This window comes from Apteryx mantelli, chromosome 8, assembly GCF_036417845.1.
Source record: "Apteryx mantelli isolate bAptMan1 chromosome 8, bAptMan1.hap1, whole genome shotgun sequence".
Classification (NCBI taxonomy): Eukaryota; Metazoa; Chordata; class Aves; order Apterygiformes; family Apterygidae; genus Apteryx; species Apteryx mantelli.
In genome coordinates, this window is record NC_089985.1 from 10,025,632 (window position 1) to 10,041,612 (window position 15,981).

The following is a 15,981-nucleotide window of genomic DNA, read 5'->3' on the forward strand; positions in this document are numbered from 1 at the left end:
TCCATAGCAGACCTCATCACCTACCCTGGCTGAAAAGCTGCATACCATTGGGACCACAAAATATAGCTTCTCCTTGACTACTTTCTAACTTAAGTTTAATTCAAAAAAGTGCCTTTGCAGAAGAGATTAGGACATTACCACAAAATTGTCCACTCAGTCCTTCCGAGTGGCTTTTAGGCAGTGGCTAAACATCCTCTTCAGACCTAGCAGTACTATTTGATCACTTCCGTCACTCATCGACTGTTTTTTACTGCCCTTTTGCTGGAAATTACTACCTTCAGGGCTCTGCCAGTACCCACCCTCCACAGCAAGCCCTGCTCAGTAGCACCTTCAGCCCACACAGCACTTTGTGAAAGGAATGTCTGCCTGCAGCTGCCCAGACCCGGCGCTTGTGGTCAGAACTTGGATCGGGTTGGCTTTGTATTTCTCCTAAGTTCTCGGGCTCTACAAGAGCCAAGTGACACCAGGAATGAATTTCTATTTTTGTCTTACAAAAAGCCACAATGTGCTTCCTAAAAGAACAGAAGCTCGCACGCACGCGATGCATACCCACCCACACAGGTGGGCTTGCACAACTGCGTCTATGAAAAGGACCTGAAGAACGCCAGGAACCAAGGGCTATCAAGTTTATAACCTACATAAAAGAAAATACTTACGCAGAGACAATTTCTTCCCCACTCACAAATTTTGCGTAGGAGACTGCCTTGCGATGCCCTTTGAACACCATGATTGGCTGCTTAGTGTTGCGAAGATCATAGTAGTGAACACAGTGATCTGGAGATGAGAAGAAAGAGGCAAAATTTATTCGATGGGAAAGATGCAGGGGATCTCTAAGAGTTAGTCAGCTCACAACAGAAATCCTGACTACAGCTTTCACATCTCACTTAAAGCCCCATCTAGGATAAACAGTCTGCACTATATGAAAGGAGCGTTTAGACCCCAAATGGGGTCCATTAGGGTCCAAGCAGCCTTTCGGGGGGGGGGGGGAGAAGGGAGGTGCACATGTGCACATGTGCATGTATTCATCCTCGCCCAAGCCCTATTTAGCCCATCCCTCCCATATGCAAGAGAGCAGCTAAGGGGACTCTCGTCACTCCTGTCTTTTCCTTCCTGGCTCTGTGCCTGGCCACTCGAATTGCCCGTTTCTAGTTCTGTGCCCCTCTCCCCTCCTCAATCTGTTCCCTTTTGGAAAATTGAAGAAGCCTAAGCTAAAGACTCGGTCTGTCTGCTACTTAATTTGGATCATGGAAAATACAGACTAAATTTCTCATACGTGTCCTAAATACGTAGCCTCTGTATTTCTGCTTTCCTTCTCTTCTGTCCTTTGATTTCATTACAAATCGAGAGAGAATTAGCATTTCTGCTAACAAGAAAACAGACACTAAACTCTAGTTCTTCTTAAGAACTAATTCATAGATGTGTTGCACTGCCACAACCCCATAAAAGGAATTGCAGCAGAACTAGTGATACCGTTTATTTTCTGCACAACTAAATTTCTTTCCCTTTCCAGGGAATTGACAAAAAATAAAGAAAAAAAAAAAAGAATAGAAAACCCCGCAAGAGATCTAAGCCCCAAACACCCCAGCACTCTTTCCAACTCAGCAAGGTTAATAAGCTCTTTCCTTCCCGCCTTTCAATCTTTAATGATGAGCTCCATTTAATTAGCCACTGCCACCCTGGCAGCAGAGAGAGAGAAAAGCCACGTGAATGCCCTGCAACCAAACAGGAAGCCTCCTTTCGTACGGAGCCGCTTGCGATTCCCAGAGATCAGCTGAAAACTGTTCTGACCCTCCTCCCACCGAAACAACAAAACATCAATGGAAGTTAATAAAGGTTACTTATAAACGAATTTGAATGCCAAAAGCCACAGTTATTTTTACATTTGCTCAGGATTTCAAAGCGGTGTTCTGAGCCTTACAAACAACGCCCAGCTGTCTCAAAATCCCACGTGGTTTGAGAGAAAACCGGATTTACATTGATCAGGCTACAGCTACAAACACTGATTTTGGGCAAGCAAAGGTAGCTTTTCACCTGTATTAACAGGCAAATTGGTGGTCATGGCAGGACAGGCGGCTTTGTCAGAAGCATCTTCAATGAAAAGAGGCAAGCAGGCAAGTCGCCTTCCATTCAAAACTTTTTCAGCATCTCACTCTCCGCGCATCCGAGACATTTCCGATAAGAGGTTTCCAGCACCTTCATTTTCAAACCGTGCCCTTCTCGATGGGTAGGAACAGACACCCAAAGCAGCCACACCTCATGTTTTCTCTACCACTTACGCTGGGAATTAATCAGGCAGTGAACTGTCAAATTACCCTGTTGGGCTGAAACTCAGCAGCTATTGTGCCCTTTACCGCTAGTACTGAAACACTGGGAAGCGCTGTACCCGCAAGCACTCTGCCAACGCTCCGGCCTCAGAAGCGTTAACCCTCAGAATGGCCAACACCCTCGATCAAAATCCCACAATGTTCCTACGCTTTTGACATTTTAATTGCGTTTAGAAGAAAATGATGTTGTGGCAGACCTATACAGCAAGGTCATAATTTTCAAAGGGAGTTGGAATTAAGCATTCGCATTCCTTTAACAAGATTTGGTCATCTAACTCTCCTCCACCTCTCTGAAAACCTGAGCCAGAAGACTATGCATTCTCCAATCAGGCTGGTGTGCAAACCTGGAGACCTAAGAAACAGTTAAATGGCAACCGTTATTTTAACGAGCAGAATGATTTTAGCAAGGCTTCCCATTAGGAGCCAGTTAGTGGAGAAGCCTTTTAAGTCTATTTTTGTTCAGAATTTCATCCTCCTCTCCAGCTGGACTGTCATTAGGATACCTTTTGAGCACTTCAGATTTTATCCCTCAGAGGATGAGACAAGGCAAGTTGTACCCGTGGACGTCTTGAAGGAAAACGTATGCATAAGCAGCTGGAGTAACACGGAAAGGAAAGAGATACAGCGGGAACAGACAAGTCCATTTGCAGCAAAGAGACATGAAGTTGCATTCACCTTCTAAACATCACAATAAACAGCTCGAAGGCTGCTGGCGTCTGGCCCCAGCACAATGTGCCTCTCCGCGTTGGCAGCGCAATCAATCACTGCCTGCTCTGATCAGGACAAGTCCAAGGGAATGGCAAGGCCACTGGGTTCTAAAATTAGCCACTTAATTATTAATTGATTATTTCAGCAGCTGAAGGGTTGGTGCCCAATTGAGGTTTTTTTTTCCCCTCAATTGAAGCAGCTATTTTTAAGTAGATATATCAAGACAAATGCTCACTGCATTCATTAAAATCAGAACAGGTGGTCATGTTTTACAATTAAAGAGATAGTCTTGCTTTTAGGCCATATGGACTTTCAGAAAACAAGATAAAAATGCCATCTGCTGAGGATGCAGAGATCTTAAAAACAAAGCTAAACGAGGAAAAAATACAATCCCCAGGTACTCCAGTAGAAGCCTCTCATGGTGAACGCTGATGAGCCAAAACTGCCCACAATCGGCAGCATCCCTGGCATGCTGGTGCGTCCGAGGCGGACGGTGGAGTGTTCTGGGAAGTTCAGAAAAGGAAGCAATCGCGAGAGCCAACACAAGGTAAGGAAAACAAATGTGTGTCGAGGGGAAGTGAGCAGTTCTCAGAACTCTGCAAGTGCCTTAAATCCTCCTGGAATCCGCTCCCGGCCGCAGCATTCCTCGAAGGCCACAAAGTTCTCTCGACTGCCAGCCAGCAACGCACATGCTTATTTGCTTCTTGTTTTGCTCCTCAAACAGGAGCACTAAAATTATCTAAAGCACTCAGCAAATTTTTGCAGCTCTATTTTCCATTCCTGACCAGAACACACGCTTGTTCAGAACGATTTCAAGTTGGAAACCGCATTTCCACCATGAAAAGCCTCACATGCCTAACCCGTGGGCACCAACAGCTCACTGCCTTACTTGCTTGTTCTTCTGCATTCTGGCTTAACTGAAGTATATACAAGATAATGGGAAAGAATATGTAGAATATGTATATATACTATAACGAACTACAGACTCGGAAGCAATTCTTGCCTAATTCAATGTCACAGGAGAAGCTGAGCACGACAGAATCCTGCTGCTGCTCCTTCCAAATTCAATTTTTTTCTGGCAGGTCATATTATAGCCATGGCTGTTTTGTTTTTTGTTTTTTAAATAGTCTCAGAAGGCAAAAAGGGCAGCTCAGCTCTGCTACTGCTGCTGAAAGGTCTCAGACCACAAGCCTGAGTTATTAAATAGCGCTTTTTTCAGAATGTGCAGAAACTGCTTGCTTCCCTTAAGCAGACCACTCTGTCACCTTTGAGCCGTCAAGTGACAACCAGTCAAGAATTCAGACTTTTTACCGGGAGCGCTGACAAGTCTAACAAAACTTCAGAAAGACCTCACGAGCTTTTCAGTAAATATAACCTGTGTCAGCAAAGAACGGCATCACTCACAGCTCATAAATTAGCCAGACTCCAGCCATCGGGAGCAGGGCAGAAGGGAAGGACGCTTCTGCAGCGTGCACGGTGAGGAGAGGAGCTCCTCCGAATCTCGGGCATCAGGCTGTTGGCGCTGGGGAGGGGGCACGCGCGGAGAAGACGAACTGGCCATACGATTACACAAATTTTAAGAAATCAGGTTAAAAAAAATTTACAAAAAGACCTGAGAATTACTAAATGGTTCCAGTTCAAAAAGATGTAATTGTTTTTGGATTTTTGGTTGTTAAGAGAGTCAAGATCAGCGTGTTTGCCAAAAGAGATTTTCCTTAAGCTTAGAAAGACTGTTAAGGAAATTCACAAAACAGCTGTTACGAGAAGGCTCTAAGCGCACATCACCTCTTACAAAGCTCCTACAATTTATCGAGGAGTGGCAACTCCAGAAAGCGTCCTTAGGTAGGCAAGGGTGAGGAAAGAGTATCACTTTTTTTTTTTTTTTTTTTTTTTTTTTTTTTTTTTTTACACATTTCACTGAGTGCTGGTACATCTGGAGCAGTGACGCACATGGACTGAAGAGCAGAGCAATTCAGCTCTCCAGATACCCAGCAACGCCAAGTAACATTCGTCTTCCACGTCACGCGCTGCAGCTACTTTTACTGTAAACATTAACCAGGCTACAGCTCTAGCCAACTCGCAGGCCCTCCAAGGCTTTTTTTCAACTGAAACCCACTTACCAGAAGGGACATCAACCTAAGGACAGCAAAACAAAACTTACCTGCAATGCAACAGTTTTATATTCAACAGATGAAGCTACTATAAAGTCCCAAAAGCTGAATAAAAAGATCTCGTGGCTCTCCACTGGGAGACTGAATTTTATCAGAAAACTGATAACTTTTTTTATTTTGACCATATCTAGGAATGAATACTTCTCAACTGTTCAATATTTAGATTATTGATCCATTCAAAAAAAGTAATTTACATTGTTCTCAAATTTTTAAATGCTTATACACTTGAGAACATAAGTGGTGCTCGCTGCTACATTTCAGATGAACGTTACAGCCAAGATACACTTATTCAAAAACAGTGGCAGGGTAGGGAGTCAATTGGTACAGAAGCAGGAGATGCTCAAAGCTCCCTACAAGACAAAATGCCATTTTTAAAATACAGTAAAATGGACTTGGTATGCTTGTTTTTTTAATTGCTAGATTACTTTTTTTTTTAAACAGATGCTTATTAAGTGATTCATGAAGAGCCTGCTGTTATCAAAGCACATTTTGGATTATTATTATTGCTTTTTGAATGATCAAGATCTTCCACACCAAACTCAGGGGTCATTTTCACTCTAAATATTAAACTTCTAGCTACAGCCTGCAGAGTCCTATATGCCTCATGCTACAGCTGTTCTACTGAAACAGGAGAACAGACTAGAACAAAACCTCTACATTTCTTTAATGATGATGATCTGTCTCATTTAGCATCTCAGGTCATTGCTTGATTATTCTCTGAGATTTGCTTGTTTGTTTTTCTTCATATGAAATTCAAGTTTGGATCAAGGCTGCCTGTTTTCACCCCAGTGAAACTCTGTAAGCAGTAAGAGTTAGAGGTGCTTTTGGAAGCCTGACTGAGGAGTGGAGGAGCGTATTTCAGTGACTTGCCCAACAACACACAATTTAAATTGAGTCAGGGCAAAATGGGTGTAAATGAGGTATCTCTGCTTGCCTCTGATTAGCCTATCCTGGAGAAACCAAAACAACAAAATAAAAAGCCCACAAAGCATCTCTAATCAGAAAGAGGATGAAAGGCATGATTTTGTGGAGTTCTTGATTTTATTTCTACTGTCAATACTAAAAAAAAAAAAAAAAAAAAAAAAAAAAAGAGGTCCTGAAAGATGCACCCATTTTTCAGCACATACAGAAGATGTTAACTGAAATTACATATATTTAAAAATCTGCCTCTGTAAGTTCAACTTTCCCTTCACTTGTTTCTCCTCTGTATACAGTCAAGCTGTAAGCAAGAATATTGAGCACACAGAATGGACAAAATGAAGACTTCAAAGCCATCTAGACTTATCTCTAGACAATTTATTTACTAGGAAAATAGGCAGATAATCATATCCTTATGCCTTCTAATGTCCAGAACAAAGATTGTGTTTCAAGTGTCTGTGGATTAGAGGACAGACTACATGTATTATCATTCCCAGACATGGTATTCCATAAAGGAAAAGACAAGCCACCTTAATGGATTTTTGTTGAACATAAAATTCTGTTATTCTATTGTTTGTGCAGCATCAAGATGGATTAATCAAGAGGCTCCTATTTTCTGCTAGGCTCAGTGTGATTTCTTCCTCTAAAAGGGAAACTTGCATCCTTGCAGGAAAAGCCTTTGGCTAGACTAAAAATGGAAACAGAATCAAGAGACTTATGTACAACTCCAATTTTCACTCTTTCAAAACTTCTCTTCTGTCAGTGAAGAGAAAACTGAAGGAGATAAAAAGGGACAACCCTCGTGATTTAAAAATAAATTCAATCAACAGTAGTACACCATAGCACAATCTACTGTATTGCAGTATATTGGGATGACTTTGCACATTAGATGTCTTGGTCCTTACAGAAACCTGAAAAAGGGCCAGGCAAACAAGCACTGCTCTCTCTCAAAAACCTGACAAGCAAGGACAGCTGCTATCAAACCTAAACCTTGAAGATTAAATACTTTAACTTAGATATCCTTTCATTTGAAAGTAGAACTACAAAAGCCTCAATGCTATTTTGACCTGGAAGTCACCTAACAAGTCACACACTCATTTAGAGAGTAACTTGAAAGCAATTCTTCCACCTACCTCTACACCAGGAAAAATAGCCTCCTAACAAAGTTAGTAGTATCTCTGAAAAGGCTGTTCAAAAGACAACTAAGAATTTAATTATGAGGTAGAAAAAAACCCTGACATTTAATCTTTATGTAGAGAGCAGTTTCTATTTGAATCCATTTTTGCTCAAGGACCCTAGAAGTCACAGAATAATGTAGGTTGGAAGTGACTTCTGGAATTCATCTGATCCAGCTTCCTGCTCAAAGAAGGGCCAAGTGTAAAGTTAGATTCAACTTCAAAGTTAAGTAATTTTGCTCGGGGTCATACTCAATCAAGTTTTGAACATTTCCAAGGATGAAGTTTCCAGAAACTCTCCGGTCTAGGCTACCTTGAAAAGTGCTCTTATTTCAAAAGATTAGATGTATTTTTTTTTTAAATCAAAGGTTGCGTAAATGATTTATTATCAACAGAAGAGGTGAAAGGTGTTACCCTCAACTTTCAGCATTGCAACACAAATGTTTAAGCTGTGTTTTGCTGCACAAGGTTCCTGCTTCTCAGATATTTGAGGTTTTGTCTACCAGCTCCCACATGATGGAAGTAGGAGGCACTGCAAAGCAACCTTACTTCTTTAATGAAGATGTTTTCTTACTAATAATCAGAGGATACTGAAAAACTAATGAACTTTTCTTAACTTTTACCAAGTTTGTAATGACAAACACAAAAGTGCTTTGAGATCTTCGTGAGACTGGGGTGGATTTGTACAAAATACTCAGGCTGGAGGTTTAGTTTCCCCTACACCAGAGAGGCAGAGTAGAGTTTGAACTTCACTTGTGGGTCACATTTGGGAAGGGAAGTTTGGGGATCAACCGTGGGAAGCTGAACACTCCTGCTTTGGGAATAACTCAACATGACCAGACGTGAACTTTCATGCAGGAACTCCAGAAACAGTTTTTCTTATTATGAGTCTTTTCCTGGGCATAAGAGAATATGGGGAAAAAAGGTCTCTGGGGGTCTTCACTATAGCAATAGAAGGCAGGGTGGCATTTGGGCACTCAAAGAGTGGCAAGGAAACCTTTGAGCCAAACACTATAAAGAGACATTTCTTTCACTTAGCCCATTCTAGTATTACCCTGCCATGATCAGTACAGACTTTGGCGTACTATAAGCCATTTCAGGGAGAGAAGAAAATACAATAGTTGTCATTACACAAGGGAAATGGATGCTATGCCAGAAGAGAAGGCAACACATTAAGAACAGTAAACAAAGTGAACTCGAATTCAAGAGAACAAAGCCCTGCAACAAAAATTAATACAGAAATTTCCTGAAGAAGAAATTATCTAATATTGACAACATTGAGTTGACACCAGTGCCCTCTTTACAAGTCACTTACCTTATTGTAAAGGAGGAGATTAAAAATGGATTTGATACAAAGATCCTTTGACAGACTAAACTATACAGAGCATTTTGCAGACGAATGCAGCATGCTATTTTCCACATGCAACATGACAAATCAGGTGACTAGGAGAGAACAGAAATAAGCCTATTTCATCCCAACATCTCCCTGTAGAACTATGGTATGCCATCACTGCACAGGCAAAGACAAGTGGTTATTTTTATTGTTCCTGCCCATACCTGCATCTCAAAAAAAAATCCCAAACAATAAAACAATAAAATTCTATTCCAGTACAGCCATTGTTACAGGCATAATTAAAATGTTTGCTGAATATGGCTTTGCATTTACAATTTTCTGTGCTAGCAGAAATTGCCAAAATTACAAGTACTTTGTTTCTGCCACTAAAACAAAATTACCGATTTGATGCATTTGCTTTATCTCTTTTTTACCTGGAGTTCCCTTTGCAGTAAGGTAACAGTTTTTCCTTTGAATAGCTGTTTTCTTTTGCCCTATGGGAATCTTAGCAATCTATTCTAGAAGCGACACTGAGGTCCACAGCAGTGAACTGGAACAATATTCCTGTTTTGTATTTCATGCATGTGCCCAAGATGATTTGAGATGCAGTACTTCATATTTGCTATCAGAGTTCTGTCTAGACAATTGGTCTCAAAAACCATTGTACTAGATTCCCAGGGATCTCCAGCATACCCTTCCTTCCTAAATGCCACAAACACTTAATGGCCACCCAATAAGGGATTTAAGTGTGGAAAAGCATTCAACAGATTTTTCCCCATAGGTCAAAACTCCCCCATGTGCTCTTCCCTTACATCATGCTCTGAAGACTATACCAGACTAGCTAAGGTCTATTTGATTTATTTTTCTGGTGTCAAAATGTGAGAAATCTGACAAGTGAGGAAGCCCCAGACTCAGTGGTGTTCTTAAGGAGACAAAAAGGAATTTTCCAAAGCAGAGAAAGGCAAACGGGTATTTGAAGATGACTGCATTCTGTCAGCTCAGTCAGTCTCACTTTCCTACGCTGCAATACGGATGATGAGCAACTGTCTTCAAATATCATTTAGACAATCCAACAAGAATTTAGTCTAGATGTTCATTTAAATGAAGAAAGAGCAGAGCTTTGAGAAAAGAAAATGCTTAGTGATGGTCTGTTTAGCAGACTAGATAAAGGAAACAGTGTGAGAAAGGCCTGCTTCATGAGAACCGAATTAAAGATAGCCGAGGTTATATGGAACACATCTGGTAGCCTTAATCCCTGGCAAAACCAACAGTTAGTACAATAAGCACTCTAGCAAGGGAGGGATCAGGGATGTGACAGCAGAGGGTTACAGGTTAGCACTTGATATATTTTGACAGAGCTCAGCAGGGGAGCTGATACCCTGCTTCAGCCAGGGATTTCAATATCTTACCAGCACCAAATGTACTTTCCCCCCCCCCCCTCGCTAATGTAGATCAACACTAGCATTTCACTAAAGATCTATATCTCCCTCTGCTGAACACATGAAGGGAACAGCAGCCTTGATGGGACCTGCCAACTGGGTTTTTAACCTTCGTATTTGACAGATTCCCTATGGCTTGAAGTTACAGATGACATTTGCCGGGTTATGGATAATGGCCTTTACACGCTGGGGACATTTTTTATTGACTTGTCTAAAGCTTTTGACACAGCAGCCCATAAAATGTCTACTAAATAACTTGTCTCATATTAAGCAGAGAAGGAGGAGACATAAAACATTAGAGATCTTAATCAGCTGAGCAAAGGGCTCAGACGGGAAGGAAGGCAAAACAAATTTCTCTAGAACTCTTCTGAAACTCTGACCTTTATGGTTTTAAAGAACTACAAAGAATTCTCAAAAAGAATACAGTGATCCCTTATTTCTGCAATTCAAAGATTGTCTTCTATCAGACTGTTGGAAAAACTAAAATATTCAGTACAGATAAGGAAGATTTATCTATGTTACAAAACTAATGAAGACATTAGCTGTAACAACCCGCGGCTTGTGGAAGAATCCATTTTTTTTATGGCTGAAGAAAACTGAGAATTAGGAACTCAATGGGTAAACTATTTGGGCTCTTAATACAACTTTTCTCCTCAAATGTGTATGTATGAGTCCACTGTACATTCGTGCATGTAGGCCTATCTGCAAAATTGAGTTTTATGGCACAAAGAACATATGAAGAACAGTCATTTTATAGTAAAGGTGCTTCAACCCATGCTGTCTCCATGGACTACACCTCTGAAGGTTTGAAGCTTATCACATGAACACTAGAAGTCCTATTTGTACAATGATTGTTGGATATATCTATCAAAAAAAGACATACTACCTCATTTGCTGAACAGATCTCTCCTGATATAAGCTACTTATTTCACCCAATATTTTTCTTACCGTAAACCCATGTCAACTGCTTCTTGAATTATTCAAGTTTTGTAAGTCATGGAGCTGTGATAGAGGGAAAAGGGACCACACGCAGATCATGTAAATAAGGGCTTAAGACACTAAGAAAGGTGGATACCAAAAGAAATGTTCTCCCTAAGATTTTATGGGCGTATTTATGAAGCAAAAGATTTAGGGTTTTTGTCGTATCAGCAAAGATCCTACAAACAGGATCAAACTTCTTGTGAGAGGATACCTTCCCTATGAAGAAGGACTGCACAGCAGCACTGCCTAGGGCTGTCGTGTCAGGCAGAGTTTCCTCAGCCCCCGCAGCTGACAAAAACACTTCCAGTAACTGGCACCATGTGAAGGAGAAAAACCATCCCAACACACCACACAAATGTCTAGGCAAGAACGCTGAGGCTACACAGGCTCCAGAGCAGTCAGAAACTGGCTCTAGGAAAAGCACAGGCTGCCATATGCATTACAATATGCAGTTAAAGATCCAAGTTTGCCAAACCGTCAGTCAGACCTGATTTTGCCCAAGAATTACATTTTGCTTGACTAATCTGAGGAGATATAAAGCCTCCTTTTACCAGGTTCTGGGGATGGTGATCTTGTTCATCACCTGAATTGAACTCCAGGCAGACTCTACTGCTATTGAAAAAGATAATGGACAGTAAATATATTATCATAATCACTAGTATTCAAGCTTCGGATAAGAATGCTTATACTAAAAAAAACAAAAACAAAACAACAACAACAAAAACCTGTCAAAGGTATGGTGGATTATACAGACATTGAAACAAGCACAGGAAAAGTACCTGATGACACACAGGTATCCAAATTGGAAAAGAGGCAATTTGATCTAATTAGGCAGTAAAATAAGTCAAGTAAAAGGGCTAGAATTGCTAGACACACATCTACAGTCTCACTTTCTGACATTTTCTTGAGATTCAAACTGCTAACAGTGCCTCATTAGAGGAACTGTTCTCAACCTGGCTCAAGTATTTAGAAATTCTCCTCTTAAAACACATGCAATGCTTAGATGCTCAGACAGTAAGAAACAGTCTTCTAGATAACAGACCACACTGCATTTGTAGGTTATGCAGACTTTGTGCACTATGCAGTGTGACAATTTTCACCAGCTGGTATGGAAAAAGTAGTATATGTTACAAAGGTCTAAGTGGATACTGTACCCAAATAAAAGGCTGGAAGGGTTAAAGCTACACAGCACTTTGAACAGTAGATGACCCAGTAAGGCATTACAGAAGATGTCATTCCATCACGCAATTCCTTTGAACAAGCTACCAGAAAAACCTGCAGTTTTGGAAACTCCTGAGGTGGGAAAGCATTAAATTCCTTTGAATACGGCCATAGCTAGTAGTAAGAGCAATTTGGCATTCTGTGGAAAAAATGAATCTTGGAGTTGCCTATTCTGTTCTTGAATTTCAAGGCTCATTTCAATTTTAATTTGAATGCTGTAACATTGACTAAATGACTTCTATACCAGTTGTAAGACAAAATGTTCAGGAAAAGAATATTTAAGCAAACAATTAGCATGCCCATTTCTGCTAACGGCAGATTTATTCTTTTCTTCAGAGAATCAAATCAATTTGAAAAGCTCTATATGATTCCTTCACTCATTACCAAAGCATGACCAACCCGGCATAGAGTCTGGAAACTCCTGACAGGTCTGAACATTGAAGTATTTGCAATAAATTGAATAACAACCAACAGCAATCAGAGACAACTTTTTTGTTTAAGAAGTCATGCAAGCTTTTAAATTCTTAGAAGTGCTTCAGGAGCTGATCTATTCTTTACAAAAAAGACAGTTATCTACACTAAGACTATTCTTGTCAGACCTGGGGTGTGGAAGGAGTTTTGTCTGAACCTTGTGAAATTCATACATACAACACCTCCTGCATGCCTCTGGGAGGACTCATTTCCTTCATGTTTTTCTAGCAAGCAGCTACAGCATTACCTTCCTATGCTGTAAGGAAGGTAGGAAGACATTGTGTAGCACCTGGCTAATCTGGTGGTCTCTCGGATATGCAGATACAAATAAGTCAGCTTAACCGCAAACGTCGTAAGTTTAAATAACACAGCATAGCTGCAGTTGTTCTGTTTGTCAGTCCTGAGCAGAAATAGAATATAAGCTACCAACCAGTTCTGAAATCATCAGCGCCAGAAAGATTTTCAGACATGTATCAGGACAGCGGAAGGTACAGTTTGAAACTTCACTTTTAATTATGTTCTAACATCTATGCAGGGGAATAATTTTTAACACACAAACTTCCAAAATGGTGTTCTAAACTAAACAATCAGACTCCGAGCCCAGCATTTACCCCAAAATAAGTCCTGTCAGTACAGAAATATGATCACCATCATACTGGACAAAAATACAGATTCCTTCAAATGACCCTCAATGCACTGAAGAAGTGAGGTGGATGCTTTCAAAGGTTAGAACAACTGAAACACCTGCAATGACTTCTGGAATGAGTTTAAACCATTTATGAGATGACAAGTGTCCACTTCCAAAATATGGAGCTTGTCCCACAGTTCCCGAGACCACAGACTGGAAGAAAATTATTGAAGACCCACAAAAAGAAAGACATCCTTCAAGTAAAGTCCAGTTCGTAGTAACAAGGAAGTCTTGAATTGCTGCATGCCACACCAACTTCATAAAGGCTGAATTTTGAGCATTGCTTGAATTTTTTCCACGTTTGAGAAATGCGTAATCTTTGTCTCTGCCTTTGAATGCTGCATTTTAAATTCATACACTAATCTTGCAGCTTAAGCCCAAAGAAGCTGCCTAACTCCACCCTAAACATGTTGTACTTTTGCACAGATAGATTCTTTCTGAATCATTGCAGGTTTTCAATAAAGCAGAGTACTTACACATGAGAATCTATTAAGGTAAGACCTTGCTTTTAGCTGAAAAACATTAATTCTCTTCCAAAAAAAGGCACACTGCCTTCTTGGTCATTAATACCACATCACTCTTGTGTTTCAGAGCTGAATGACAAGGCAGGCAAATCACCAAGATGTGAGGCAGCATGAAAGGCTAGCTGCACAGAGAAGTGTTTGGCAAAAGAAATCACTGCTCCAGTTACTGCAGTAAAATCTATATTCCACTGGATAACGATGGTCTCCAAAAGTGGTCCTGCCTGGACATCTGGTGCATTAGTAAACCTGAATGATGCTGAAAGAAGCCATGCGTGACCTTGAACTTTAAGTGCATCAGGGCAGTGCAGAGATCGTAAGGGATGGGGAACCCACTGCAAATTAAAACAAAGCTATTTACACAGCAACAGGAGCCCTTTCGCATGGTGTATGCTGTGAATCAGCGTCACTAATTTTGCAGCCTTTCAGCAATAAACGAAAGGCAGCAGCATTCAAAGCCTGGGTACGATGCCATTCCATAATGCTGAAGATGGTGGAATACTCTCTCTTCCTCAGAGAAGCTATTCAAACCCTAAAGCACCCCTTTAGCTCCTCTGCACTTAAGATTACCTACGGAAAAGAGTGCTTCAGGAGATTTTAGCTAAAAGCACTAAAGATTTAAAATATAGGGAGCTCCTCCTTTTGCATTTTTTTGCTGTACGGGGCAAGAGAAAGACTACAACACTTGAATACAAGCTTCTTGCATCTGGAAGGCCCTAACATATTTGGGAAGGTGAGAGTGCACTGGGATCAAAGCACACGTGAAAGGGTTTGTTGATTTTTATAGGAAGCAGCAGCCTCACTGAACTTCTCTGCAAAAAAGAATTTTACATAGCATGCAAAACCTGCTGGAGAAGGGCAAAACCGTCTTTGAAGAAAAAAGGCTCCCTTGGGAAGTGCTCTTGCTCAGCATCATTGTACTAGAGGAGAAGGGAATGAGGAGGAGAGACAGAAGGGGCAAGAAACTACAAGTGGACAGGAGAAAGGTGCGAAACCTCAGCAGACTTGTTCACTGAGGATTTGGCCCCCTGTTAGCTGATGCTGATATAAATTCAGGCTGCTGAGGGCTAATTTGTCTCTAGGACTGGTGCTCTATGATCAGCTGATTGAGGGTGTGGGGGGAGATGGTGACAAGAAGAACTTCCACCAATTCCTGCCCCAATGCAAAACCAAAAATCCTACACCAAACACGATTCACTTTTTGCAATAAAATTTCCAGTATAAAGAAGGAAGTGGAAAAGCACAATTGGGAATGCTTAGGAAGAAATATGGTACCTCAGCGTAAATAGTCTCAAACCCCGAGGCAGTGATTTCATGAAAGCACCAAAACCAACATAAGTCAGCACTGCCCCATGTTTTCCCTGACCTGGTCACTTTGTCCCAACCCACACTGCCAAGAGCTTGTGACACCACAGTGAATCAGTCCAGAGACTCGATCAAGGTTAGAAGTAACCCAGCAAACTGTTAAGTTCTGATCATGTTTGAGCCATTCTACTGCACCCCTCCATCTATTTATCTGCTGCTTCCGCTTACTTGTAACTCTTGGAGAGCAGGTACAGTCTTTGCCCACATTTATGACAACTCCCCCCCACCAAACACCCACAGATCCAACCTGCAAGATTTGTGGGTCCTACAGGGAAGAAAAAAATAGCATGTGAGAAGATGATGCATCTAGCGCAAGAACTCAGGAATCTGAAATCTTGATGACCTAATCTCTATATAATATATGGGAAATAAAAGGTCAGTAGTAGTTGCTGACAGGATTACAGCATGCTGGGAATAAAGCATAGCCTACTATCAATAGCTACACTTAGCTCACTAAAGTTAGCAAGACAGTCTGATCTCACTGTGACTGTATGACTTGAACAATCTGGTTGCAGACTGCATGCATTTTCAGCCACTTTCCTATTTTATGTGGGGAAACAGTGCTACTGGAAAATATATGGGTTGAGGGCATCGGTGGTATTGCTGAGGCAGAACAATAACAACTTCAGTCATGATTTATGCAGCTAATTTCAGGATAAAACACTC

General features: G+C 41.0%; 1 protein-coding gene across 2 annotated transcripts in view; it reads right to left on the reverse strand.

The window, feature by feature from the left end:
- COP1 (COP1 E3 ubiquitin ligase) overlaps positions 1 to 15,981 on the reverse strand; it is a 136,778-nt gene that overhangs the window by 37,938 nt on the left and 82,859 nt on the right. For both annotated transcript variants that reach the window (XM_067300581.1, XM_067300582.1), the window contains exon 16: positions 657 to 774. In XM_067300581.1, the coding sequence (XP_067156682.1) occupies positions 657 to 774 (118 nt within the window). The remainder of the gene's footprint in view (positions 1 to 656; positions 775 to 15,981) is intronic.